The following is a 27,578-nucleotide window of genomic DNA, read 5'->3' as shown; positions in this document are numbered from 1 at the left end:
GCACGGCTTAGCTAATGCAGCCCTCACAGGGACCCTATTATTATAACCGTTTTGTGATGAGTTAAAATAGTTGGGCAGTCACACAGCTGAGAAATGGTAGAGCCACAGAATCCCCTGCTTTTACACAGCACCTTCATTCACCTTCTCATTCACCTCCGACGCCCCAGCTTCTGATAAACCAACACCCCCAGGACTCCACACAGAAGCTCATGGGCTGTTGCCTTTGCAAGAGCACAATGCAGAGTGCACAGTGAGGCTCGTGTGGACCCCCAGCCCTGCCCTCGAGTTAACCGGGCCCTGCCACCATCCATCCTCCCAGCCTGCCCTGCGGATGGTCAGTGGGCACTGTGGGGCGTCCTTAGGTGGGGCAAGAAGCCAGGCTGCGTGGTCACACTGGAGGAGCCGGTGGGTGCTTCCCGGGAGGGAGGCTCGTGTCCTGCTGGGTGTGAGTCTTGCGAGGACTTGAGCAGTCAGCAGAAGTTGTTTCCCCAGTGAATTACGGCCCCATGAATTTGGAGTGTCTGAGCTTTCTTTGTCTCTGTATGTGTGTGTACCCTTTTTATTATTTTTTGAGAATCTTTACCTTTTTTTCTAAGCATATTTTTTGTCGTCTATCTTCTTTTCACATGTACATGTATCTCTTCTTTTTCAATCCTTTCCCCATGTACGATGACACCTCTGTCTACAAGCTGTGTAGCGAAGGCAGGCGATTGAACCGCTCTGAACCCAGAACCTCAGTTTCCGGCTCTCTCAAGGCTGTGCCCTCCCAAATGCTCCCACGAGGCGGTGGGGGTGCAGAGCAGCCTTTCGAAGGGCAGGGGAGGGCCCGGGAGTTCCAATCACCCTGGGGTCAGCTCCCAGGTCAAGGGGCACTCCTGTTCTCTCTGGGACCTCCTCTAACAGTAAGATAAGCCAGTTTTGGTGCCCGGCGTAGCTCGGCAAAGCTGGCTCCCGGCTTCGTGTTCCTGAATCCCGCCTGCATCTCCGTGCAGGTGAAGACAGCGGGATCCCCTGTCTCCATCCCTGTCTGTGACGACTCCTCGGTGAAGGTGGAGTGTCTGAGCAGGGAGCGGTTAGGAGTCAACATCACGTGGAAACTGCGGCTTGCGGACGCGCCCCCTGCCTCTCTCCCGGACCTGCGGGACGTTGGTATGTTTCCTCACACTGCTGCCCTGAAGCCACGCGGACTCCTTGGGTCTCAGTGTCCCCGTCCATCGGATGGAGCCAGTGCGGCCCCAGCGCCTGCCTGTGGGGCCAGAGAGCCCACCACGTGCCTGGCCCATGGGTGGAGCTGGTTACTGAGCAGTTTATGAAAAGCAATAGAGTTCTGGCCCGTAGCTGACTAGCGCTAAATATAATAATACTCTCTGACTGCTCTTGAGAATGTTTTCTAATTCTTCTCTTGGTTTTCTGGGCACAGAGAAGGAAGACACGTGTGAGGAAGGGGAGAATGAGGTAGGGTGAGGGAGTCCCTGTTGGTTTATAATTTTTGCCCTTTCTACTTCCAATCAGAGGACTTCTCAGACCACTGACACTGTTTACACCCATCAGTACACGGTTTGGAACTGTGCAATGATGGTATGGATGAATTGAGAATAGAAAGATTTAAGAGGGAGTAGAGTGGACTTTAAGACCGTTACCCTGAGCCAGGGTAGGACACAACCCATGGGCTTCTGACGAGATGGTGAGAACTTCTCCTATTTCTCCTGCACTATCTCAAATGCCCAGGGTCAGGTCTGGCTGGACCTTGACTGCTGCTCTATGAGGGAGAACTCACAGAAAATGCCAGAGTGTAACCCAGGAGGTAGGCTTCATCTCAGACATTCTGCAGTGCTTGTGACAGTAATTATTAAGGCCACCCCCGCCCCCCGCCATAGCATTATGAATTGTGTTGTTATTTAGTCTGTAAGTCATGTCAGACTCATTTGTGACCCCATGGACTGTAGCCCGCCAGACTCCTCTGTCCATGGGATTCTCCAAGCAAGAACACTGGAGTGGGTTGCCATGTCCTTCTCCAGGGAATCTTCCTGACCCAGGGATTGAACCTACATCTCTTATGTCTCTGCACTGGCAGGCGGATTGTTTACCACTGTGCTGCCAGAGAAGCCCCAGCATTATGAATTAAGGGCCCCTGTTTGTTGTTCTCTGGCAACAGACTACACAGTTTGGGTGTGTTTGAAGCTGCAGATGGATGCAGTGGTTATTCCTGGCATCCACGGCCTGGGGCTGCGCTCACAGCAGCCATTGTGGTGGGAACATTCATTGCGAGCTGGGGTGTCCCAGCTCCAGGTGTGGGTCCCGCCCATCTACTTCTTTCCTAGGAAACCCTCGTGGTTCTGCAGCTGGAGGGTTGTCAACTTCAAGCTGAACGTTGAGGTGGAGGCTCCACCCTCCCTCCAAGCGGCCCCATCACACCCTTTCTTGTAATCCTCACCAACCCCAAAAGGGGCCTTCCCAGCCCATTTTTCAGATGGGGAAACTGAGGCTCAGAGACGGTTGCTTGGCAAAGGCTGAGACAGTCATGCATCTGGACAGTGTACCTTAGATGAGTGATGTGGGTCACGATATTCTCAACCAGTGAGGGTCACAGTGCGTGTGTGCGTGCTAAGTGGCTTCAGTTGTGTCTGATTATTTGTGACCCCATGGACTGTAGCCCACCAGGCTCCTCTGTCCATGGGATTCTCTGGAAAAGGATACCGGAGTGTTACTACCCGTTGCTACAGGTTGCTACCTGTCCTCCAGGGGATCTTCCCAACCCAGGGACTGAACCCTTAAGTCTTAAGGTCTCCTGCGCTGGCAGTCAGGTTCTGTACCATCAGCACCACCTGAGAAGCACTGAGGGTCGCATTGCTGCCACAGAAATAACGGGAGCTGGAGACCTGGACTGGAGTCCTGGATGTGCTTCTGATTTTGTGACTTTGGGTCAATCAACCCCCTTCTCTGAACCTTAGTTTCTCCCTCTGTAAATTGAGACACTGGGTAAGGCTTATGTCTCCTTTCAACGTGGACATTCTGGGCAGCTCTGTACCTGGATCCTCCCCGACCCCAGCGGGAATAGTGATGTGACACTCCTGATTCCTCTTGTCTTGCAGAGGAGGCCTTGGCAGGCAAGTATCTTGCTGGGCGATTTGCAGATCTGATCCAGAGTGGAACATTCCAGCTTCATCTGGATTCCAAGACTTTCTCAGCAGATACCTCCATCCGCTTCCTCCAAGGGGACCGCTTTGGCACCTCTCCCAGGACACAGTTTGGGTGCCTGGAAGGATTCGGCCGAGTCGTGACCACCAGCAATGCCAGTCAGGATGCACTGGGGTGTGGTAGGTGTCTCCTGTCTCGCTGGACTGCTGTTACTGGGCCATACCAGTTGGGGGGATGGCCACAGAGCCCTGAGGGAGGTTATTCTGACATGCAGAGTGGGGAACCCTTCATTTATTTATTCAGTGGAAACGTTTCAGATGTCCAGCTGTATGCGTGGGCATATAGCTATTGCCCACCGGGTAGTAGCTAAAACTGGGAGCAGCATGGAGAAGGAAGCAGCCCCGTGTCTGGGGTTATCCATCCTCTCTGCTCTTGCCGAGCACAGACCCGCAGCCTGGGTTGCACTGTGTTTGTGGAGAAGGCCGACGTCCACCCTGTGCGTGCTCTGTGACTTATCCCAGTCTGGTTGCAGCAGCACCTTTCTCACCACCATCCCCGGATGGCCAGCGATCAGCCCAGGGCACGGCAGCTCGGGGGTGGTGAGTCCTGGTGGAGGTCATGGGGCTGTTCTTGGCTTGACACTCGCGCAGCCTTGGAAGCACCCTCACTAGCCCGTGCCTGCTGGCTCCTGGAATGGAAGCTCTGTGCGTTTCCTGTCGCTGCTATAACACACGGCCGCAAGCATCGTGGTTTAGCACAACACCCGCTTATTATGCTGCCGTTCTGTAGGTTTGAATTCTCACATGGGCCCAAATCCAGGTGTCGTCCGGCTGCATTCCTACCGGAGGTCCTGGGAGGGAATCAGTTTCCTGATTGTTTTCCAGCTTCTAGAAGGTGCCCACATTTCTCAGCCCTTGGCTTCCTTCCTTCTTCTTCAAAGCTGGAAGCACTGTACTTCTCAGGCTGTTCCTCTGCCATGACAGCTCCCTTGGAAATTTATCTATTTATTTATCTTTGGTTGTGCTGGGTCTTCGTTGCTGCACGTGGGTTTTCTCTGGTTGCTTGGGTGAAGGCCACTCTCCCTTGTGGTGTCTGGGCTTCTCACTACGGCGGCTTCTCTTGTTGTGGAACACGGACTCTAGGACAGACAGGCTTCAGCAGTTGTGGCTCATGGGCTTAGTTGCTCCTTGGCATGTGGAATGTTCCTGGACCAAGGATCGAACCCATGTCCCCTGTGTTGGCAGGTGAATTCTTATCCACTGTACCACCATGGAAGTCCTTTCTTTCATTTCTTTTTGTTTATATTTATTTTTAATTTTATTTTATTGGAGTGTAATTGTTTTGCAGTGTTGTGCTAGTTCTGCTGCACAGCAAAGTGAATCAGCTGTCTGTGTGACTACACACAGCTGGATAATCCAGCAAACTCTCCCTCTTTTAAGGCCAGTTGACTAGAGACCTTATTCCCATCTGCAGCCTTAGACTCCCTTTGCCGCGTGACTTCACATGTTTACAGTTTCCAGGGACTAGGACATGGACCTCTTTGGGGGCATTGTTCCATCTGCTACCAAAGCTTCCAGGGTCTCACAGTTGGAAGCCTGCCTCCCACATGACATGAGACACAGAGGCTTTTTATTGAGCTGAGGAGAGAGAAGATGTTTCTCAGTTATTTATTTTTCCATTATTTATATTGGTTGTCACACAAAAGCTACAAGGCCTCTCCTTTCTTGAAATCCATGCCAAGTTCTAAGCTCCACACTAGATATCACATGCTGCTAACTCAACACAGAGACCAGAGACAACAGTTCTTGCTAATATTTACAGAGAACCTTGAGTTGATGAGACATTGTCACAAATACTTAGCCATCACAATCTCCCCCGGTGGCAGGTCATCTCCTCACTTGACAGGTGAAGGGTGGAGGCCCAGATGAGGTGAGGTCATGGGTCTGCAGGGCTGACTCAAAGGAGCGGTTTGGTTCTCTGTGGATGAGTCACCCTAGGTCCTCCGGGACCAGCCTTCATGATCCTCCCACCTCGCAGAGCTGCCCAAACAAAGAGGACAAGAAGCAGAAGCAGGTGTGGATGGTGGCACCCCCCAGGGTGGGTGAAGCAGCGTCACTGCAGTGGGGGTCTCTGCAGCACCTGGCAGTGGGTTCTCAGGCTCGCTGTGAAGGGCCCTGGGCTCCACTGCCAAAGACTTGGAGTGTGTGTGTGTGAGAGTGTGTGAGTGTGTGTGAGAGAGTGTGTGAGTGTGTGTACGTCTGGGTGTGTGTGAGTGTATGTCTGAGTGTGTGTATGTATGAGTGTTTGTGTGTGTATGTGTGAGTGTGTGTATGTGTGTGTGAGAGTGTGTGAGTTTGTGTATATGTGAGTGTGTGTGTGTACATTTACATGTGCGTATGAGTGTGCGAGTGTGTGCCTGTGTGTGAGAGTGTGTGAGTGTGTGTATGTATGAGTGTGTTGTGTGTGTGTGTGTGTGTGAGTGTGTGAGTCTGTATATATGTGAGTGTGTGTGTGAGTGTGTATGTGTACATTTACATGTGCGTATGAGTGTGCGAGTGTGTGCCTGTGTGTGAGAGTGTGTGAGTGTATGTATGAGTGTGTGTATGTATGAGTGTGTTGTGTGTGTGTGTATGTGTGTGTGTGTGAGTCTGTATATATGTGTGTGTGTGTGTGAGTGTGTATGTGTACATTTACATGTGTGTATGAGTGTGTAAGTGTTTGCCTGTGTGTGTGAGTGTGTGTATATCTGGGTGTGTGTGTATGAGTGTACTGTATGTGTGTGAGTGTGTGCCTGTGTGTGAGAGAGTGTGAGTGTGTGTACGTCTGGGTGTGTGTGTGTATGAGTGTGTCGTGTGTGTGTGTATGTGTGGGTGTGTGTGAATGTGTGTATGTGTGATTGCGGGTGTGTGTATGTGTGAGAGTGTGTGTGTCGGTGTGTATGTGAGAGTGAGTGTAAGTGTGTGCGTGTGTTGGGAGGAGGGTATTTTTAGAGCCACCCCAGGTGGTGTTGATGAGGGGATCTGAGAGCCCACTCTGAGGCTCAGTGGCCCCGGGTGGCCCCTCTGGAACACGGAGCCAAGAGGCGGGGTGGCCGGAGATGGTGAGAGGGGCCAGCCAAGTGCCAGCTCCCCATTTCCTTCATGTAAAATAAAGGGGGTGGCCTGGAATCTGGGCCTAGGTTTTCTCTAGGGACCTTGATTGATGGTCAGATGAGCATTTCTTGTCTCCCAGGACAGACAGTCAAGTAGGAGATGGGAGGAAAAGATGAACCAGGAGTGCAGGTCGACTTTCCTGGTGGGTGTTGAGCAGTGAGGGACCGGGAATCAGAACCTGGCCTGGGGTGACCGGGCTCCAGAGAGTGGGAGCCCCAGGGTGGGCCTGGGGAAGGGGCCGAGTGAAAGGTCTGGCTGGGGCTGCAATTACTCCAGGAGGTGGCCACCTTTTTTTCTAAAGAGCCAAAGCAAGTCTTTTAGGCTTTGCAAACCATTCTCTTTTGGTCTTGAGGACTCAAGTCATCCACAGTGGGGAGAAAAAGGCTGTGTTCTAGTAAAATTTCATTTGCCAGACAGAAGGTGAGCAGTATTTGGCCCGAAGGCTGCAGTCTGCCCATCTTAGCTCTACATAAACCTGCATTCTGTTTGTCAACTGCGGCAGCTTTTTACTGATTCACAAAGAATTATTGAGCACACCATTCATCCCTACCCCTTACTCCAAATGCTCAGAAAGGTCCAGAGTGGAATTCACAAAAGCAGTGCCAAAAGCCCCAGGTTTTTTCCAGTATCCATGATAGCATCCATCCTCTACTGAGTCTCTGCATTGCTCTGGTCCAGAGAGTTCAGTATCTTTAATCTCATGGGATGGACGAAGCAGTGGGGGGAATACAACTGACAGTGTCAGGAAGTTGGAAGTCTTTTAAGTCAGATGGATCTGGGTTCAAGTCACGGTTCCACCGCTTCCGCAGTGTGGGTTCTTGGGACACTGCCCATCTTCACTAGGCATCATCTGGAAACCAGGGACAGTGATATCTATTTCATGTAGGGTTGCAATTTGCATAGCAGAATATAATCGATACAAAGCATGCCGATTCACACATAGTGAAACTTCAACAGGTGGTTTTGTTGTCAATTGGCTATGTGAGATTTCAACTCAGCTGTGCTGGTTCCATAATTTTTGTTCTGTCCTCCGATTCACAAGTCTCCCTTCTCAACCAGGGCTCTTGGTGAAATCACGCCCTCTGATCCCTCAATCTATTCTAATTGACTCTTTTCCCTTCTGAAGCACATCTGGAACACAGCTGCGAGGCTACAAGCAGAGCATTGTCTTATGGAGATAAAGCAGGGTTTCTGTGTGCCGTCTTGGGGGGCTAATCTGGATGGTCCCCTGGGAGGGCAGTGACTCAGGGGGACCAATGGGGGTGTCTGCCTCCCCTTAGTCCGGTAGGCAGGGCTGTCTTGACCTATGCAGTACCTGTTGCAGGAGCGGGAGGCTTGTTTGCAACTCCCATGGGGTCAGTTACGTTCAACCTCTGGCCTCAAAGCCAGCCAAATGGCTTCCCCTCAGAATTACCTGCAGGCAGTCTTCATGCCAAATTGGCCCGTTAAAGGAGAGTCCCAGGGAAACTGTCTGGATTTTCTATTTCCATTCTGGACATTTGCTCACTCATGCACTGCAAGTTCTTATTATAGAGCTTGTTCTCCATGGATTTTTTTTCTAAAGTAACAAGTTGTGTCTTGTTTCCTTCCCCCATTCCTCCTTTCCTTTCTTCCTTCCTCTTTCTTCCTCTCTCCTTCCTTCCTTCCATCTCTCTATCCATCCGTCCATCCTTCCATCCATCCATCTTTCCATCCTTTCAACCATCCCATCCAAACTTTCAAAATGCAATTATGTGTCAAACACATAATGTGAAATACTCAGTGAAGCAAAAGTCATAGCCCCACTTTCAAAGAGCTCATAGCCTAGCTGAGGTGAGGTTAAGTGAAAAGACAGCTAAAATATCATGTGAAAAGCCTTTTGCATCACAGTCAGGGCAGTCAGAGAAGGCTTGCCGGGCTAGCGAAGGCTGGTGTGAAGTCATACAGGTGAGTAGAAATTGCTGCTTGGATAAGAGCAGACAAGCAGTGGTGTGTGTGTATGTGTGTGTGCGCCCCTGTGTTGAGGCTGCTAAAGTGATGGACATTCCAGAAATGGAGATTAGTGGAAAAGCAGGCAGTTAGGAAGTGCTGTGGCTTTTATGGGGCCCGTGCACATGGTTCGTGCGGTTGGAGAATGGGGGGTGTGGGGAACATGGCAAAAGATTGAGCTGGGGTGGTCGGCAGGGACCAGCGTGGAGGTGCCTGGGGGCACAGCAAGGGGCCTGGTCTGGTAGGGTCCCCCAATGGGGGACTTTTAAGTTGGAGAGTGACAGGGCCAGGCCAGGGGTGGGCTTGAGCAAAGCAGGCTAAGGAGGGAAGGATGCTCCCTGTCCTCAGGTAGTTTTCTTCAGCACAAATGTGGCTGCCTTATTTGGGGACCCTGGGATCCGGTTGGCAGGAGGGATGGCATAACCCCAAAGCTTCGTGAAACTCACAAACTCAGATAGGCCAAATGGCCCCATTTTACGGAGGAGGGAACTGAGGCTGCAGGGGTTTTCCAGCAAGTTCCATGGGGGGATTTAAGTGAAGGATAAACACCCAATTGTTTCTGTGAAGAGGACCCACTTGCTGGAGGAGGAGGCTCACTGTGAGGTATACAAGGGTTCGTTTGGGTGGAAAAGACACTTGACGTCAGAGATGGAGAGAAACACAACACGGTTTCCTTGTGCGTGGTCGAGAGGCCTTAAGTTTGTGGCAGCAAAGATCTCAGCTTTCATTTTTCTGCCCCTTCACTTGCACCCGGGGTTTGGAGGCAGCAATTCAGGCTGGCTGCACAGGTTTTGTTTTCCTTCAGCAATGAACTTGGAGACTGCTTTAAAAAAAAAAAAAAAAACGCCCCAGCACGGAGGTAAAAATACTAGAGATGATCAACAATGTGACTCATAGAAGTAACGAAACTCCCCTCTGAGCGAGGGTGTGCATGGCGCCGGGCAGGCCGGAAAACACAGCGTTCTGTTTCCAAGATGGGCCTGGGTTTCTGATTTACTCAGAAACACTACACGCATATGAACACACAGGAGAGTAGCTGTCAGATCCACGCGGGCTCTGTTCTAGCGGGTCCCACACGTATGGGCTTCATTTCTTCGTCAAAAGAAGGTGGCTGAATTGGTGGGTGGAGAAGAGGCTTTGGTTTGGCGAGAATGGGACTCAGATCCCACCCGTATCACCTCGCTGCCTGTTTGAACTTGACCCTGAACATCAGTTATCTCCAGACCAGAATGGTGCTAATGCCTTTTCCATAAGGTGGTGACAGTGAAGTGTCTGGCAGTGAGCTTGGCATAGTCTATAATTTTACTTCCCCACTGTCCTTTACAGTGGGCAAAGGGGCGTCATGCATGGATGTCCTGAGACTCACCTTTCTCATCTGTGGAATGGGCATAACATGCGAACTCCTGTACGTGGGGAGGTGATGTACATGCAGTGCGTACACAGAGGCGCATGAGGCACTGGGACAGTGCTCCCAAGAGCGGGCATGCTTCTGACTCCCACCCTCCCTGAGTAACAGCTCACTTCTTCCAGAAGTTACTTGAAAAACTCAGGAACACCACCCTGGACCAAGAAAAAAGGCAAGAGGGAAACTCTTTCTCCCATCCCTTGTCTGAGCTTTCCAAAACAGTGTGGCCAAGTTCATACCCTCGCCGGAGAGCAGAGCTCTTGGACGCCAACTTAGAACCTTTATGAGACGGGCATCTGTCCAGTTTGGGTTTCTGTTTCCCAGCTCGTGTCCTGTTGGAGGAAGCACAGTAGGAAGGGCTGCGAGTGTTAGAGCCAGAGGGACAGAAGGTCCTGAGAGTCTACAGACAGACAGGGGCGCACAGGCAGGAAGCGAAGGAGTGGAAGGAGGCATCCAGGGTGCCAACAGGAGCCAGTCCCCACTCCCAGGGTCACACCTGGGGTTTCTGAGAAATCAGAGCCTCAACACCCTGACCGCTAGTGCCTCTGTCGATCCTGTGCCCCGGGCATCTCACGCCCCAGGTCTGAGCCCCGCCATCACTGAGTGGCTCAGAGGAAGAGGCCATGTGAGTGGAGTGAGATGGTGCTGAGCGGTTGAGATCACCCCACGGAGGGAGGGCACCCTGTGTAGAGAGAGCAGGAACAACTCCCTCACCTGTAGACTGGGCACCTGTGAGTCTGGATTATGGTACATGCTTTCTGCACATCACTACTGCACTCCAGTGGGATAATATAATGAATCCTTATTTTACAGAGAGGGCTTTCCAGTGGCTTATTGGTAAAGGATCTGCCTGCCAGTGAAGGAGATATGGATTTGATTCTGGGGTCAAGGAGATTCCCCTGGAAAAGGAAATGGCAACCCACTCCAGTATTCTTGCCTGGGAAATCCCATGGACAGAGGAGCCTTGCGGGCTATAGTCCATGGGGTTGCAAACAGTTGGACATGGCTTAGTGAATAAGCAACAATAAAATGTCATGGAGGAGAAAATGCAGCCTCAGAGAAGCCCACAGTCATTTAGGCACAGGGAGGAGGGGGGCTTTATTGGGTCTGTCTGATCCCAAAGTTTGCACCCCGCACTGTTCTCCACCACGTTCCCATGGCAACCTAAGGATGGGTGCTCATCTTTAAGGATGTTCTCCAACTTCATCTCATGACACCCTTCTCTTTCTCCACTAAGCTCTAACTCAGTAGCTGGCTCTGTTTGGCTTTTCTCTTTCCATTCCTTGGAGAATCCAAACTCATTCCTGCCTCAGGATTTTCGCACTTGCTGTTTCCTCTGTCTGAAATTCTCTTCTGCATCCTTGCCTGGGGTACTCCTCACCCATCAGGTCTCACAAGTCGTCTCTCAGAGGGGCCTTCCTCACTATCATGCCCTCTGCTCCTGCTTCCCCTCACTCACATCTGACATTCTTGTCAGACACCCTCTCATCCTCCCAGCCCATCAGCTCCTGGAGAGCAGGAACCTTGTGGACCTTCTTCACGGCTTATCCTCCACTCTTGCAGCCTCATGCACAGTGCATTCCTAGTGGGCGTTTGCTAAATGAATGAGTTCTTGTCTCATTTTGGAATTTCACAGATCCAATGCATTCTGAGGTTGTCATTGTAAAGTAGGTGTCTTGTTTTTTAACCTCGTTACTCCGTTGATCTCTTCTAGTCAAGTGTCCGGAAGGAAGCTATTTTCAGGATGAGCAGTGCATTCCCTGTCCTGCTGGATTCTACCAAGAACAGGCAGGGAGCCTGGCCTGTGTCCCCTGTCCTGAGGGCAGAACTACCGTTTATCCTGGAGCTTTCAGCCAGACTCACTGTAAGTCCTCACGGGTCCTGCCATGAAAGAGAAGCCCTACAGTGCTATGCGAATACATCAAGACAGCTCAGCCTTGATACTCCTGAAATCTGGAGACAGACAGTTCTTCATTTGGGAGGGCTGTCCCTTGCGTGAGAGGATGTTTATTTAGCAGCATCACTGGTCCTTACCTATCAGATGCTGGAAGCACCTCCTTCATGCTCACCAAATTGTGACAACCGACCTGTCTCCAAACAATGCCAAGAATCTCTTACGTGTGGGGCAAAATTGCCCACTCTTGGCACCACTGTGTCCATAGCATAATCAAAGGGGCACCACCTTTGAATGCCTCTGTTGCATTGAGACCTAGGCCAGACATTTCACTAGTGTTGTCTCAGTCAATCCTCCCAATTATCCTTTCAGATAAACATTATGAGTTCAACTTTTACGTTTAAGAAAGCCAAGACTCATCTGATGAAACTTAGCTAAAGTCGCTCAGCTAGTGTGAAAGTCGCTCAAAAAGTGACATAACTGGCCTTTGATCTTGGTATTGTCTGATTCTGAAACTTCCGATTTTTGTAAGTCAATGTTATCAGATTTAGAAGTGGAAGATGTTTTCCACCTACAGTCACCACCACCGTGTAGCTCATATTCCCTTTCTGGGCCCATGGATCTGTCGGGTCTGTGTGCACGGTGGCCTTCCCGTATGTCATGTGATTTCACTCAGTCTATTTACTTAACAGTCACCTGGGGAGGGTCGGGTTTTCCCTCGCAGGGACCCATAACTTGCCTCGTTGCACATCTTTTCATGGTAGTCTGAAATGGTGTCAACGTGAGGCAACCGTGGCTACTATTATTTGAAATCTGAGTCGTGTTTGGAGTTGTAAAATAATTAATCAAAAGAGATCAAGTCCCCTTCTGTGATAGAGGAGGTCTTCTTTGGTCAGGAGAGCAGTGGAAACAGGGCGGTATATCCAAGGAAGTAGAAGTCAGAGGAATTCCCGAGGCTGGAAGTCAGGCATCCCTTCTAGAGAAGAGATTCTTCCCCGGGAACACAGCGTCCTTGACGTCCACACGTGGCTCTAGTCACTGCAGTTTGGGATGACGTGAGGCACTGTCACACGGCCCGAGGGATCCTTTCTGGGAAGGGGTTCCCTGCTAGGCGCTCGTCCTTGTTTGTGGAGGGCGTTCTGCATACACACGCGGTGGGCAGCTGAGCAGGAGGCAGGGGCTTGGGACCCCCGCCCCAAACGCATTTGCTCCCCTTTGCTCCCCACTCTCCCTCCTCCTGTTGTGACCTCGGCCGAGTCACCTTCTTTCTCTGAACGTCCACTTCCAGGCATGGCGGATCAAGACCAGATACGTATTTCTTATTATAAACCACAGTATCAAAGCCCAGGGCGGGCAGGGGGACTTGTATTACGTTTCAGGTGCTGAGCAAGACACTGGGATATAACAGGAAGCAGAACCAGGTGAGGTCCCTGCCCGCTGGGGAGGGAGGCAGACAGCTGCGAACCAGTCCTTCCCCAGACTGATGGCCATAATCACCACGCTTCTGGCTCTGAGCAGAGATGCGGGTCCGGAGGACAGCGTGTGACACTCGGGCGTCAAGGGACGTCAAGGGACTTCCCTGAGGAAATGAGGACTGGGTGGCAAAGAGTTAACTCCCCGAGAACCGGGGAGAGTTGGGCACCAGGAGATGAACCAGGGGGCAGAGTCGGAGTCCAGAAAATGGTCTCAGAGCCGGTGGTACCCACTGATGTGGACACACAGGTGCAGATGGAGGGTCAGATGGGCGGGTCCAGGTCACAGAGGCCCTAGTGGCCCAAAGGTGAGCCCAGACTTTGTTCTTCTGTCAGGGTGGGGACACTGACAAGTCTGAAGCTGGGGGAGTGTGTCTGGCTCAGACATGGGACTTGGATGTCTGATCAAGGACTGGGAGCCGGGCAGATAGGGGACCCCAGAAGCACAACACTGATAGTTTTTTTTGGCCATGCAGAGCCAGGGATTGAACCTATACACCCCTCTGCTGTGGAAGCATGGAGTCTTAACCACTGGACCACCAGGGAAGTCCCAACGACACTGATGGTTGTATTCATCTTTGGGTCCAGGTGTCACCGACTGTCAGAAGAATGAGGTGGGCCTGCAGTGTGACCAGGACGGCCAGTACCGAGCCAGCCAGAGGGACAGAACCAGCAGGAAGGCCTTCTGCGTGGATGGCGAGGGGCGGAGGCTGCCCTGGACGGAGGCTGAGGCCCCGCTGGTGGACGCCCAGTGTCTGAGTACGTGCAGGCCACTCCTGGGGACACGGCGTGTAATCCCACTGGGCTTTCTAAAATGGGAGAGACACGCAAGATGTGTTTGTCCCCAACCTTTTATTTTGAACACTTCTAAACTATGTAGGTGTTGAAAGAATAGTAGGATGAAAAAATATTCATCACCCAAATCCAAAAATTATTATTGTTTTGCTCTTTCTCTCTCTTTTAATCATTGGAAAAATAAAAAATATTTCCGACATCATGAAACCTCACCCCTAAGTACTCAGCCTCGTGAGAAATGAATTTAAAAGTCATTCATCTGCTGAGGTTTCCTTTCTTGTGGGCAGCTTGCCCCCCAAAAGTGGTCAGTGTTTCTCCCTCAGTGGGATGTTAGGGGAAGACCCGAGGGCCCGTCCTGCTTCCCGAACTTACTTGCTGGGTGACCCAGAGCAAATTGCTCAACTTCTCTGAGCCTCATCACCCCGGCAGCCTCCTGCTCACTTCCTGAGACACAGTGAGGGTCAATATCATCCTGTGAAAACGACAAATGTTCACTGAGCCCAGCTCTTCGATGAGATAATGGATACAAAGCCCTGGGTGAACGGACAGGTGTCCTGCAGTCCTAGGTGTAATGGGACGGGGCGCAGAACTAGTTTAATCCCAATGGTGCCCTTTACGGGTCTTGTAATGCTGGGCAAGTCACTTACCTTCAACAGTTTCCCCATCTGCAAAATGGAGATGAAATGACTTAGCAAAGAACTGATAAATGCCAAGGATTTGTGCATGTGTGTCCATGAACAAACTTTCATGTCCATGGATAAAATCTCATGGCAAATCCAGTGAAAATCTTTATGGCTTTTTTCCATAATCTGTCCTCTTGGGCAGAAATAGCAGTCGGGGAGTTAGAGCTTTAAGGACAGTCAGAGCTTTAAGGACTCAGTTAGGCAGATCTTTGCTGTCCTTTACAAATGAGGGAGAGGAAGGCCACTTGCCCAAGGACCGTGGTGATGACTGCTGTTCTGGGTGCTCGCATCTTAACTCCAGCCCTCTTTGCATCCCTACCACCAGCTCAGCTGTGTGGATTGTAATGCATACTTTGTAAAACATTTCCTGGCTCACTCTGGCCTGCATTCATCTGGAGCAGAAAGGCCCGTTCAATCAGTGGCATCAGAAATGTTTACGAGGAACACGGCTCAGCTTTGTCAACTTTGATGACGCCTCCCTGAGGTGCTGTAGGAATAGCCTCCAGATAGGTCCTCAGAATCTCTGGCTTCTTATGCAAAGCTCCAAACTTACTCAGCAAGAATACTGGAGACACAATGAATGAATGGCTCTAATTATCTGGGCTTCTTCAGAACTTATGCTTCTTAGGTGGCTCAGTGGTAAAGAGTCCATTTGCCAATGCAGGAGATGCCAAAGTCACAGGTTAGGTTTCTGGGTCGGGAGGATCCCCTGGAGGAGGAAATGGCAACCCACTCCAGTATTCTTGCCAGGACAATCCCATGGACAGAGGAGCCTGGCGGGCTACAGTCCATGGGGTCACAGAGAGCTGGACACAACTGAGTGACTGAGCATGCATGATCAGATCAATCTCCTAAAGGGCACCTAAAGGAAGGGGATTTTCCCACCATCTGAACTCCTGTGGCCAGTTTCATGAGCTGGAAATAGCTGTGTGACCAAATAGGGTGCTGTGCCTTGATGCTGACCTTTAATCCTTTTCCCAAGACATCTGTAAATATGTTATGTATGTAAATTTGTAATCAACTATAAGGCATGTGGGATGTTACAACAAGAGGATGTATACATCTGCATACTAACTCAATATTCCATGGACTCTTTGGTAACTCAGTTCACAGATTGTTTCTATTCTCTTTGTCAATGAGTTTTTTCTTAGAGCTCTGCAATGTTGAGATCTCCATCACTGTGGTGTCTCTTAGGTGAAAATCAGCAGATTCTCTAATTGAAGTACTAAACTTACCACATTTACAGCTCCTGAGACTAATTTAATTGGAAACTGAAAAACTTCAAATTTTATTTAGCCTCCTAGAAGGCTGTGAGCTTCTTGTCCACACCAACCAAGCCTTAGGGACACTGTGCTGAGTATAAGATGGTATTTGCTGGATTGGAGCTTCTGGTCCCTATAAACAAAATATTAAGGAGTACAAAAAATAAAGAAGAAAGGAGGAGACGGGAAGGGCTGATTATGGACTAAGCATATGAACTTGGCCACTTCTAAGATCAATGAGGGCCACTTTGTAAAATGAGAGTTTTTCGCATCAAAGTTTCCGAAGGCTTAACGCCTGTCATTTCTACTATATTAATACTCCCCTCTCCCATTCCCACTCCAAACACACTTATTTTGAAAACTGAGAACAGATTGCTTAGGATGGCCTTGAAAGTACTGACATGATGAAAATCAACCCAGACACGATCTTGTTTTTTAAAGCAATGGGGAACACATGTAAATCCATGACTGATTAATGTCAATGTGTGGCAAAAACCACTACAATATTGTAAAGTAATTAGCTTCCAACTAATAAAAATAAATGAAAAAAAAAAAAAAGCAATGGGTGTGTGTGAGGATGAGGGCTTACATGTGTTGGGCTTAGTTGCTTGGTTGTGTCTGATTCATACCTAAACACATCTTCAAAAAAATTAGTACTCATGTACTTCAGGGCTTATTTTTTGATAGTTACATGCAAAATATTAGTGCTTTTGAGCATTTTGGCTTGTAAAATGAGTTTCATTCTTAGAGAGCTAGTAACCTGCCATGCTTTTTTTTTTTCGCTTGGTAAAGGGTGAGTTCCAAGTTTCATAGCCTTGAGAAATTTTCTTTCTTTCTCCTCTCTTGCCTAGTTCCATGAACTCGTGACTGTGTCATTGTGACAGATAGGAGCTCAGGTGTGCTGACGGTACCTGGGAAAACAGATGCTAACGTATCATTTAGACAAATGCTATCATAAAAATGTCTGAGCCACATGGTGCGTATTCAGACTTACACGAACCCATGTGCACGTGTTTTATCTTTTAAAAATAATTTTTCTTTCCAGAAAGAGGTCAAGTTGTTTAACAATAAACATGAGATATCATTATAAATAAAATATTTTATTTCTATCATTATAAATAAAATATTTATGAGATATTATTAGCATTCAAAGATAAGGACAGGAAATATAAATTTATGTAGAAAATCAGTATCAATGTGAAAAAGGGAGTTGTGAGGATTAACATATATTAAATATTCTTCTTACTTTCAGACAATGAGATGGAAAAAAAGGAGACATGATGAGTGATAGCTCTCAGTATTAGCTATGAGGCAGCTTCTGGAACTACCCTTCAAAGGGAATTTGTCTTTTTGGAGCACCCGTGTGAGCATAAGCAATGGGTGGGAAGTGATTTCTTGACCTAAAGCTCCTTTTGGCTTCTCTGCAGAGACCCTAGACTCTTCAGAGTCAAATTTCACGGATATGCTTACATTTCAGTGATGCGGAAATTTGAGAAGCTTCCAGAATCTAAGGTGATCTTCAGTGCTGACGTGGCTGTGATGGTCAGGTCTGAAGTGCCCGGTTCTGAGTCCTCACTGACACAGTGCTTGGCAGGTGAGGGGCGATGGGGGGCCGGGCACGTGGGTGGTGCCATAGGAATACACAGTGCTGATCTTGCAAGACACATCAAGTACAACCTTTGAGATCATAATCAAATATACTTCTTCAGAAATACTCTGTAAGTCAATTGATTTCCAAAATGTACATCTAACTCATAATTTTAGTTCTGAGTTTATAGTACATCCACTGCCTGCCAAGAACGAGGCTCTGCCAGATGTTAATGGAGAAGCACTGAGGGACAGTTGTTCTTTGTAGAGCATTCAGTCTAGCTCAGGAAATGCAGCTGTCTATTTCAAGGGTGAGGCCAGAGACGAATAATAATGACCACATATTGAGCATTCATCTTCACAAGAATTTTCTCATAATCCTCCAGTCCTCCACGAGTAGTCACTGTTACAGTGTGTATGTGTGTTTGAGGGGCAGGGAGTAGGCGTTTGTGTCTGTCCGTCCTCTGTATCGCTGAGAGACAGCTGACTGTCCCCTGGTTCTTGCAGACTGTGTACTGGACGAGGCCTGCGGCTTCCTCACGGTGTCCACAGCAGGATCAGAAGTGTCCTGTGATTTCTATGCTTGGGCAAGTGACAACATCGCCTGCACGACTTCCGATCCGGTGAGTCGTGGCAGCCGCGTGGAAGTCCTGTCTTGTGTCTGTCCTACATCAGACATGCCCTCATTGAATCGACACCACTCTGAGCAGATGAGGGAATGAGATTATCAACAAGTGGTCCCACATTTCCTCCATTTCTTCAAAATGATGGGATTTTGGGAAATTGAAACTGGAGGGGACTGGTGATGGCTGAGGATGAAGCTGACATAGGGACTATTCATCTGAGCAGCATCATTTCCTGATAGATTCATCAAAAGAGGGTTGCAGTGATGAGCCCCTTGCCTCTGTTCCCCACCCCCTTATCTCACTGGGCAACTTGGGTCACTGGACACACCAGAGCCCCAAATACCATCTGAGTCCCAGACTCCAGCATTCTTTCTCATTGTATAAGTAAAATATGATTATAACTTTAAAAAGGAAAAGATAAGTTAAATATTAGAGCCACATGAAATTGTTCTTTCCATACGTCAAAGTGGTAGGGTATCGGCAATTTCAGCAGATGGGTCAGGGTGCCTGTAATCTGGGACCTAAAACTCAGGTCCTTTCCTCCTGCCGGAATGTTTCCTGCTTAAAGGCCTTTCTTCCCTCTGCATACCACCATCTGTTCAACAAGTTTGATTTTTATCTAAAAAGCAAGGAGAGTGATTGCTTTCCAAAAGCCTTTGTTTTAGCTTCTGCCCTCCCCAAATTCCCAAAATTGAACTGGGAAACTCAAAGTTGGGTAACTCTGGAAGAGGCAAAGTACTAGAAACAAGACACAAATGGATACAGATTTACCCCACCAAACCCACACAGCAAGAGCCCTGGAACTAGAGATCAGAGATAAACGAGAACGACACGATTTATAGACGTCTAACCTCCTTATTTTCAAGCTAAAGAGTCTTCCCCTGATCCTCACCACATACAAGCCATGTGCCAAACAAGGTCTTCCACGGGCTGGCCCCTGCCTCTCTCTCTCCCACCCGCCACCTGCCTCCCATCCCTGTAACAGACAGTCCCTGAGAACCACTGGACCTAGTTAATCGAAACACCTGTGGGATCCCAGGTCTCCACCTCCACCATGTCCTCTGCTTAAAATCCCTTGTTTCCCCCTGACAAACTCTTATTTATACATCAGAACCCCACCTGGATTCACTTTTCCTGGGAAAGTTTTCTAGCTTCTGTTTCTCAATAGAATTAACCACTCCTGATTGCCCTCTCCCCAGAACACCTAAATTGGCAGTGTCGCCCAGTGATTGTTTGGAAAATAGAATCCAGCTGGGATTCATATCTCTCCACTCCATAATTAGCTGTGTGGATTTTGCAATCTACTCATCCTCTTTAAGCCTGGGTTTCCTTATTTTAAAATGCACATATCAATAACACCTACCTGATAGAGCTGTTTTAGAAGTTACAAGAGATAATCACACACACACACACACACACACACACACACACACAAAGAATTAAGCACTCCTTTTTCAGGGGTAATTATCTCCTCTTTTATGACATGTATCTTTGCAGTTAACACTCTGGCTGGAATTTACTGCTTACCTATCTGCGTGCTCCAGTAGAAAGGGAGAAATTAAGGAGGAGGTTTCCTCTCTTATTTATCTCTGTAGCCCCTGAGCCTAACTTTGGGTAGAGTTTGGTCAATGTTTGCTGAATTTATTATTATGTTAAACATCACAGGACTTTAATGGAGCTTTTCCCATCTTCAGGATGAAGACGTGTTGGGGACCTCGCAGGCCACCAGCTTTGGAAGTCTTCGGTGTCAGGTGAAAGTGAGGAGCAGGGAAGGAGACCCTCCAGCTGTGTATCTGAAAAAAGGTAGGTTGAAGATCTGGATGACTGGAGGGGCCCACTGGATTCACGTGTTCACTGTTTGGAGCTGCTTTCCCACAGGGCGAGTTTAGAGGGGAGGCACTGCTGCCCTGGCCCCAAGGGATGGCGGAGGCCCTCCTGTAGGTGAAGGCCTGAGTTGCAGAGCAGACACAAAAGCTGCAGGCAAAGTCAGCTGAGTCTACCCTTGTGCCCCGTGCAGACCCCTGAGTCTGCCTGTGATACCGGGGCGTTCCTAGCAGGGCCATGGGCCTGGAGCTCCCTGCAGCTGCTGGTACCGACCCTCCGTCTCAGGGACCTCCACCCCACCTGCTTTCCTCTCTGCTCTCCTCTCTCTCTCATAATCAGTCCAGACCTCCACGCACTTGTCTCTCCCCGCCCTGCAATCAGGAGCGCCTCCGGCTGTAGTGCGCACGCGCAGTACCATTGGCGCGTCCCAGGTAGCGCTAGTTGTAAAGAACCTGTTTGCCAATGCGAGAGACATAAGAGACACGGGTTTGATCCCTGGCTTGGGAAGATCCGCTGGCGTAGGAAATGTCAACCCGTTCCAGTATTCTTGCTCAATAACTCAAGGTAAGGCCAAGATTCTGCCTTTCAAATAACTTCTCAGGTGTGCCAAAGCTGCTGGTTCATGGACCGCATTTTGAGTAGCAAGGGTATCTCATAATTTATAGTTTATGGCTCACTTCTCCAGACATCCTTTCATTCCTCCCCTCACAGAGATTCTCGAAGGAAGGTGAAAAGGGTATCATAATCCCTGTGTTACAGATGAGGAAATTGAGGCAGTGATTAAGAAAGTGGCCCAAGGGCTTATGTATTGCTAGAAATCGGGGATCTGCGTTTGAGCCTAAGTGTGTCTGAATCCCCCATGTGGCCTCACAGAGGGGGACAGGGCAATACTTCTTGGTCACTGTAGCACGTGTGGGAGGAGCGATGGGCCTCTCCCAAGAACCCTATGGCATGCACACTTCTGCCCTGTCCGTGGGACCACGACTAGGCTCTGCCCGTGAGCTGTGATACCTTTGCTAGTCAGGGCTCCCTGGCCTCACTTCCTGCAGTTAAGGGTGAGGTGCTGGAGCCCACCTGATGGGTTGACCTGGGCCCTGATGCTGCCAACTCTGTGATCTTGGGCAGGTTCCTTGGCATCACAGGCTGCTGGGCCTGCATTAGTCAAACAGGAGCTGCAGGTGGACCGAGGTTGTTGGGAGGTGGGAAAGAGGGTGCTTTAGAATGATGTAATGCCTTTAAAACAGCCTGAGGCATGTGGTGAAGAGCAAGAGCAAGTGGAGGTTTCTACGATTCTTTTCACTCTTGCCAATGGTTTCCCAAAGACCCAAGGCTGTGGCTCTGGACAGGAAGACAGGGCAGGGAGCCTGAGCGAGGACTAGGGGGTTGGAATGAAGGTGGCAAGCGTGTCACTCCCCTAGGTCCATGGCTCTGGGCAGGCAGCCTGGCCACCAACAGCCACAGACTTACTCTGCGAGCAGCTGGCACTTGCAGGGAGGCTCGGTCTGCCCGGGTCTGGTGCCTCAGCTGACCCCGGTAGCAGGCTTGGTCCATGGCAGGGTCAAGCGACCATGTCCTTCAGTCTCTGGCTCTTCTTTCACCTAATACCTCCACCCTGTCTTAAATGAGAGCTCCCCTGGGAGGAGGGAGTCCAGCAGGGTTCTGTTTTCTCTGATCTCTGGCCAGGGTTTTAGAATTTCTGCCCCAGTGTTTATTCCAATTATTTTTACTACCCGTTTTGAAAAATAACAGAGCACAGAGATCATTTTCTGAAACAGAAAACCCAAATAAAACAAGTATTTCTTTTTAAGTGTTTGTTATTTTTTTCTCATCTCCTGAAAGTTTATACTTTGGAGGAAAATTGCAAGGGAAATTGTGAAGCTTCTTTGCTGCCAAACTGAATCAAGGACAGAACTGTTTTTTGCCCTTTTTTGTTTTGTTTTGCTTTTTATTTTCTCAAGCAGAAAATGCACATACCCAGCCATTCTGGATGGTGGTGTAATGGAAAGAGAAGGGAGGTGGGGGTAAACTTGATCTGGGTTTAGACTTACCCTCAACGTACTAGTTCTTTGATCAGGAATGCCTTCTTTATTTTACTTTCTGTAAAAGTGGGACTACAGTGCCACAGCTGAGGTAGAAAGGATACAGTTTCTGAAGGTCTCTCGAAAACCCCATGGCACCCAGTAGGTAGTCAGCATGTCCGTCCACACACTGGAGCTTAGGTGACCTGGAAGATGCTACAACTTGGCTTGTCCTTCAGGGCCATCCTCTGCCCAAGCCCGTGGTTTTGACCATGGAGGAGGAACCACATGCTTTTTCAGAGTAAAAGGGAGTTAGGGCCTGAGGGTTCCTTGGAGATTGTCTAGCCCTCGTTTCACAGAGGAAGCCTAGAAACAGGAAGCATCTGGTCACACTCCATCCAGGGGACCCAAGACTTCAGGCCCTGCCTCCCCCAGCTCGGGAGGATCTCCCAAACCTGCTCCATTGCTCAGGACTCGACCACCGTGTGGGTGAACCCAGCACGGCACACCCCATATGTGTTTACCCAGAGCCCGTGGTAGGATACGCACTTCAGCAGGTGCTGTGGATGCGCATCTGATCAAAATCAGAATCACAGCTGATAGAGGAATTGATCCAGCAACAAGAGCACTTCAGAGGGTGATCAGTGCTTTGATGAAAATGAAACAGGACATTGGGGTGAACATGGACGTAAGGTACCTAGAAGAGACACATTCATGGAGAAGAAAGTAGAGCAGTGGTTACTAGGAGCTGGGGGAAGTGGGATGCAGAGACAGTGTTTGATGAGGACAGAGTTTTAGTTGGGAGGATGAACAATGTTCTGGAGGTAGATGGTGGTGATGCTGCAGATCCTGTGAATGTACCTTTTTGCCTTTGAACTGTACACTTAAAAATGGTTAAAATGGTAAATTGTTCATTATGTATATTTCATGACAACTTAAAAAGGAAAAGAAAAATGGACATGAACTGCTTTGGGTGCTCAGTGAAGGAACTTCCCTCAGATGTCGGAACGGAGGATGGGGAGGAGCCCACGTGCCCACATCTCAGGGCAGGTGGTCCTCTGTGCAGGGCTGTGTGGAGGATGCCCTGTGAGCTGAGACGTGGCCCTACCGTCCGGGCGGTCCTCTCTGCAGGCGTGGAAATGTTCCATAAGTCTGCTGTCCAGCCGGACAGCCGGTAGCTGCATGGCCACTGGGCACTTGGAATGTGGCTATTGCAACATGACTCTGATGAACTGGAATTGATATTCGAGGAGTCACACATGGCTGGCGACTCCCGCCTCTGACAGCAGGACTGGGTCCAGGAATCACAGCTGGTGTGGGAGCAGTTGCTGTCCCAAGTGGCTTAACCACTGGGTGAAGGATGGCAGAGCCTTAGTAGAGGCAGAGAGAGTGTAAGAGAGATTGAGGGTGAGAGGTGAATTCTAACCCAGTAAAGCTGGGACATGGGCTCTTTAAGTTAAGCTGGGCTTTTGTGCATGATGGGCCTGGCAGTTAGAGGTCAGTCAGGCAGCAGGGGCTGAGTGAGCCAGGGCTTAGAGGAAAAGATGCTGGCTTTTTTGGACACCTGTAATATATCCACTGAGTGTCAGCTAAGGGCCAGGTTCATGGCTCAACCTTTTAATGTCCAGTCTATCTTTTCATCCACTCAACATCATCTGCGAGGGTTACATGCCTGGTTACAGGAGGGGAAGCTGAGATTCTGAGGACCTAAGAACTCACATGCCCAGGGTGCTGCGAAGGTTTGCACTTGGGTCTGTCTGGTTGTGAAGCTTGCACTCTTGACTGTAAGGTCTCCCCCAACTTTAGGTGTGTGAGTTGGTTAAGACCTGGTGACCTGCTAGGCCACTGGGAGGTCAGGGTGACCTACAGCACAGGCTCTGGTGTTCTTTCTGCCACCGACGAACTGTGTAAATCTAGGCCAGACTGCTCACTTGCTAAGGCTCTCTTTCCTCAAATGTAAAATGGACGTAATAATAGAACAGACATTTTGGCTATAGTGAAATATATGTGTATATATATCTGATAAAAAATCTCATATTTGCAAAAGGATGCTCTAAAAATAACTGGCCCGTCTGAGGCAAGAAGCAGCCTGTGGGCTGCTGGGTGTCGCGTAGCGCTGTGTGTCTGCAGCTTGCTGTCTTTGGCTGCGTGTGTAAGTGCCGCACTGGCCTGTGGTTTGATGGCACAGAGCAGGGACACGCTGGGGACACTGCAGGTCAACCAGGGCGACTCAGCATCACAGCAGACAACCTGCCTATGCACCACGTGTTCACGTCATTGTGTTATAGAAACGCACGTGCTGGCAGAGCAGGCTGAACCCAACTCCAGAGCGCTGAGCCTGAAATGAGGTTGTCTGGGCAAAGCGTGTGGTCTGGTGTCTGTGTATACAGTTAGAGCTCAGAAGATATTTACTGGTGATAAAACCATAATAAATGTCCGCTCTCCACATCTCCCCTGCAGACCCTCCAAGGTGTGGTGGGCGTTTGTCCGGGTCCGCTGATTTGGGGCCACGTCTCCATGCTCTGCACCCACGGGTGGTCCAGGGGTTTTATGACACAGAGCGCCTCTCTCTGGACTGAACTCTGCACCTGTTGTGGTCAGAGGGTCCACTGTCGTGTGACCAGCACAGTCTGCGTTCCTTTTAGAGTTTGAAAAAGTTTATATTTCTGCTTTCCTCCCAGGCCAGGAGTTCACCATCACAGGTCAGAAAAGATTTGAACAAACTGGTTTCCAAAGCGCACTCTCTGGAATGTACAGCCCCGTCGCCTTCTCAGCCTCAGGAGCCAGTCTGACCGAGGTCCATCTCTTCTGTCTTCTTGCCTGTGACCGTGATTCCTGTTGCGATGGCTTCATCCTCGTGCAGGTCCAAGGAGGTAAGGTGACAGTGGGGGGCAGAGCCTCCTCCCTCTTGCACGACCTGTGGTCTGTAAAATTTGAGGGTTGCTGAAGCTAGTATGCACAGCACGGGGAAAGCTGTGGGAAGCAGCAGGCATAAGGGGACCACCGTCATTGGGAAGGTGATATTTATGAAATGAGGGACGACTGTGACCCTTCCAACAGGTCACATACTGTGCTGGCCACTTCACATGGCAACACCACGTTTCTCCTTGGTGCTGTCTTCAGGGGAAGTATTTCAAGCTCCATTTTTACAGACGGAGAAACCGAGGCTCAGAGAATTTAGACCAGCGGCTCCTGGTCACCCAGCTTGTAACACATCCAAACATGTGTGGGGTTCCGCTGCGTACCAGGCTTGATACACAAGACGGCATGAGGGTCTGAGGCCTTGGGAGACTTGAGTGCAAAGGAGGAAGATGCCAAGGGGACTTGACTGCCAGGGAGGGCTGTCTAGAAGAGGAGAGACTTAGTCCAGGCTTTGCAGGCTGAGTAGTGTTTAGAGGGCTTCCCAGGTGGCTCAGCAGGTAAAGAGTCTGCCTGCCAGTGTGGGAGACCCAAGAGATGTGAGTTCGATCCCTGGGTCGGAAAGATCCCCTGGAGGAGGAAATGGCAACCCACTCCAGTATTCTTGCCTGGAGAATCCCATGGACAGAGGAGCCTCGTGGGCTACAGTCCGTGAGGTCACAAAAGAGTTGGACACGACCTAGCAACTGAGCGCACATGCACGCATGCCGTGTTTAGAGACATGCGTGCATAGGCACACCTCATTTTACTGTACTTCACTTAGTTGTGTTTTTGCAGATGCTGTGTTTTTTTACAAATGGAAGGTTTGTGGCAACCCTGCATCAAGCAAATCTATCGGTGCCATTTTTCCAGCAGCTTTTGCTCACTTTGGGTCTCTATGTCACATTTTGGTAATTCTTGAAATATGTCAGGTTCTTTCATTATTATTACATTTGTTATGGTGATCTGTGATCAGTGATCTTTGATGTTACTGTTGTAAAAAGATTACAGCTCACTGAAGACTCAGATGATGGTTAGCATATTAAAGTACTTTTAAAGTAAGGTACGCACATTGTTTTTTTAGACATAATGCTATTCCACACTTAGTAAACTACAGAACAATGTGAACATAACTTTTATATGCACTGGGAAACCAAAAATTCATGTGATTCACTTTATTGCAATATTCGCTTTATTGTGGTGGTCTGGAGCCAGACCTGCAATAGCTCTGAGGTGTGTCTGTATATGTCTCTATGTCAGCCTATATTTAGAAACCCTGCAATTCAAATCCAGGATGACTTCTGCCTCTTTAAACTAAATGTCTTTTCTGAGGACACCACAATTTCCCCAGGTGTCCAATTACTCACCAGACCATAGGGTTTTTCAAGCTGGAAATGTTGATTTCATTTTCCGTAGGATCATATACGGAATAATTATTTTGTTCCATGGAGCCATAAGCCCACATGATCCTTTATTTTCCATGACATTTCTGGCTAGCAGCTTGCCAACCTTCCCCTTCAGTGTAACCCTGATCTGTGAATTATGTGGGTTTGAACAGTGACCTCGAAATGCTGCAAGTTAAGCTTTTCTTCAAGACACACATCAACCAGCAGGCAGATATGTTTCTCAGTCTTGTCTGGTGGGCAGACCTGGAATTTTAACTTGTGAAGCTTTGGCTGGATCTGCTCGTGACCAGGAGCAGAATCCTCTTCCTGCTGTCTGGGAAGGCACTTAATTTCTGGAAGAGTCTCCCTGCTCCCTTGTCCCCTCCTCCCCAGCAAGGTTCCCACCCCCTCCAACCTCCCACCCTGAAATGGCTTTGTTTCCACTGATAATTATTAGTGAAAACTCATGAGACTTCCAGACCTACATTCATGAGCCTACTTGTACCTCAATAAGTAGCTGAAGCCACTGGGAAGTGGGGTTCAGTGACCCTTGTGTGGCCTGAAGCTCCTGGCATTGTAACTGAAGCTGGCCTGTGGGATCAGCAAAGTGATTTCAAATCCCCAGCTGTAACAAACACATGAAAAGATGCTCAACATCACGCATTATCAGAGAAATGCAAATCAAAACCACAATGAGGTACCATTACACGCCAGTCAGGATGGCTGCTATCCAAAAGTCTATAAGCAATAAATGCTGGAGAGGGTGTGGAGAAAAGGGAACCCTCTTACACGGTTGGTGGGAATGCAAACTGGTACAGCCGCTATGGACAACAGTGTGGAGATTCCTTAAAAAACTGGAAATAGAACTGCCATATGACCCAGCAATCCCACTTCTGGGCATATATACCGAGGAAACCAGATTTGAAAGAGACACATGCACCCCAATGTTCATCGCAGCACTGTTTATAATAGCCAGGACATGGAAGCAACCTAGATGTCCATCAGCAGACGAATGGATAAGGAAGCTGTGGTACATATACACAATGGAATATTACTCAGCCATTAAAAAGAATTCATTTGAATCAGTTCTAATGAGATGGCTAAAACTGGAGCCCATTTTACAGAGTGAAGTAAGCCAGAAAGATAAATAGCAATACAGTATACATATATATATATATGTACATATATATATATATACATATATATATAGAATTTAGAAAAATGGTAACGAAAGCCCTATATGCAAAACAGAAAAAGAGACACAGATGTACAGAACAGAATTTTGGACTCTGTGGGAGAAGGCGAGGGTGGGATGTTTCGAGAGAACAGCATCGAAACATGTATATTATCTAGGGTGAAACAGATCACCAGCCCAGGCTGGATGCATGAGACAAGTGCTCCGGGCTGGTGCACTGGGAAGACCCAGAGGGATGGGATGGGGGAGGGGAGGTGGGAGGGGTTCGGGATGGGG

At 49.1% G+C, this 27,578-nt stretch overlaps 1 protein-coding gene across 1 annotated transcript in view; it reads left to right on the top strand.

Annotated features, from left to right (window-relative positions):
• Window positions 1-27,578, top strand: part of TG (thyroglobulin) — a 237,245-nt gene that overhangs the window by 35,863 nt on the left and 173,804 nt on the right. The window contains exons 19-26 of the mRNA XM_061123155.1: window positions 993-1,149; window positions 3,093-3,317; window positions 11,378-11,527; window positions 13,618-13,788; window positions 17,247-17,363; window positions 17,864-17,979; window positions 19,677-19,785; window positions 24,506-24,697. Of these exons, the coding sequence (XP_060979138.1) occupies window positions 993-1,149; window positions 3,093-3,317; window positions 11,378-11,527; window positions 13,618-13,788; window positions 17,247-17,363; window positions 17,864-17,979; window positions 19,677-19,785; window positions 24,506-24,697 (1,237 nt within the window). The remainder of the gene's footprint in view (window positions 1-992; window positions 1,150-3,092; window positions 3,318-11,377; window positions 11,528-13,617; window positions 13,789-17,246; window positions 17,364-17,863; window positions 17,980-19,676; window positions 19,786-24,505; window positions 24,698-27,578) is intronic.

Source organism: Dama dama, chromosome 21 (assembly GCF_033118175.1).
Source record: "Dama dama isolate Ldn47 chromosome 21, ASM3311817v1, whole genome shotgun sequence".
Taxonomy (NCBI): Eukaryota; Metazoa; Chordata; class Mammalia; order Artiodactyla; family Cervidae; genus Dama; species Dama dama.
This window is presented reverse-complemented; position numbering and strand designations above follow the sequence as displayed.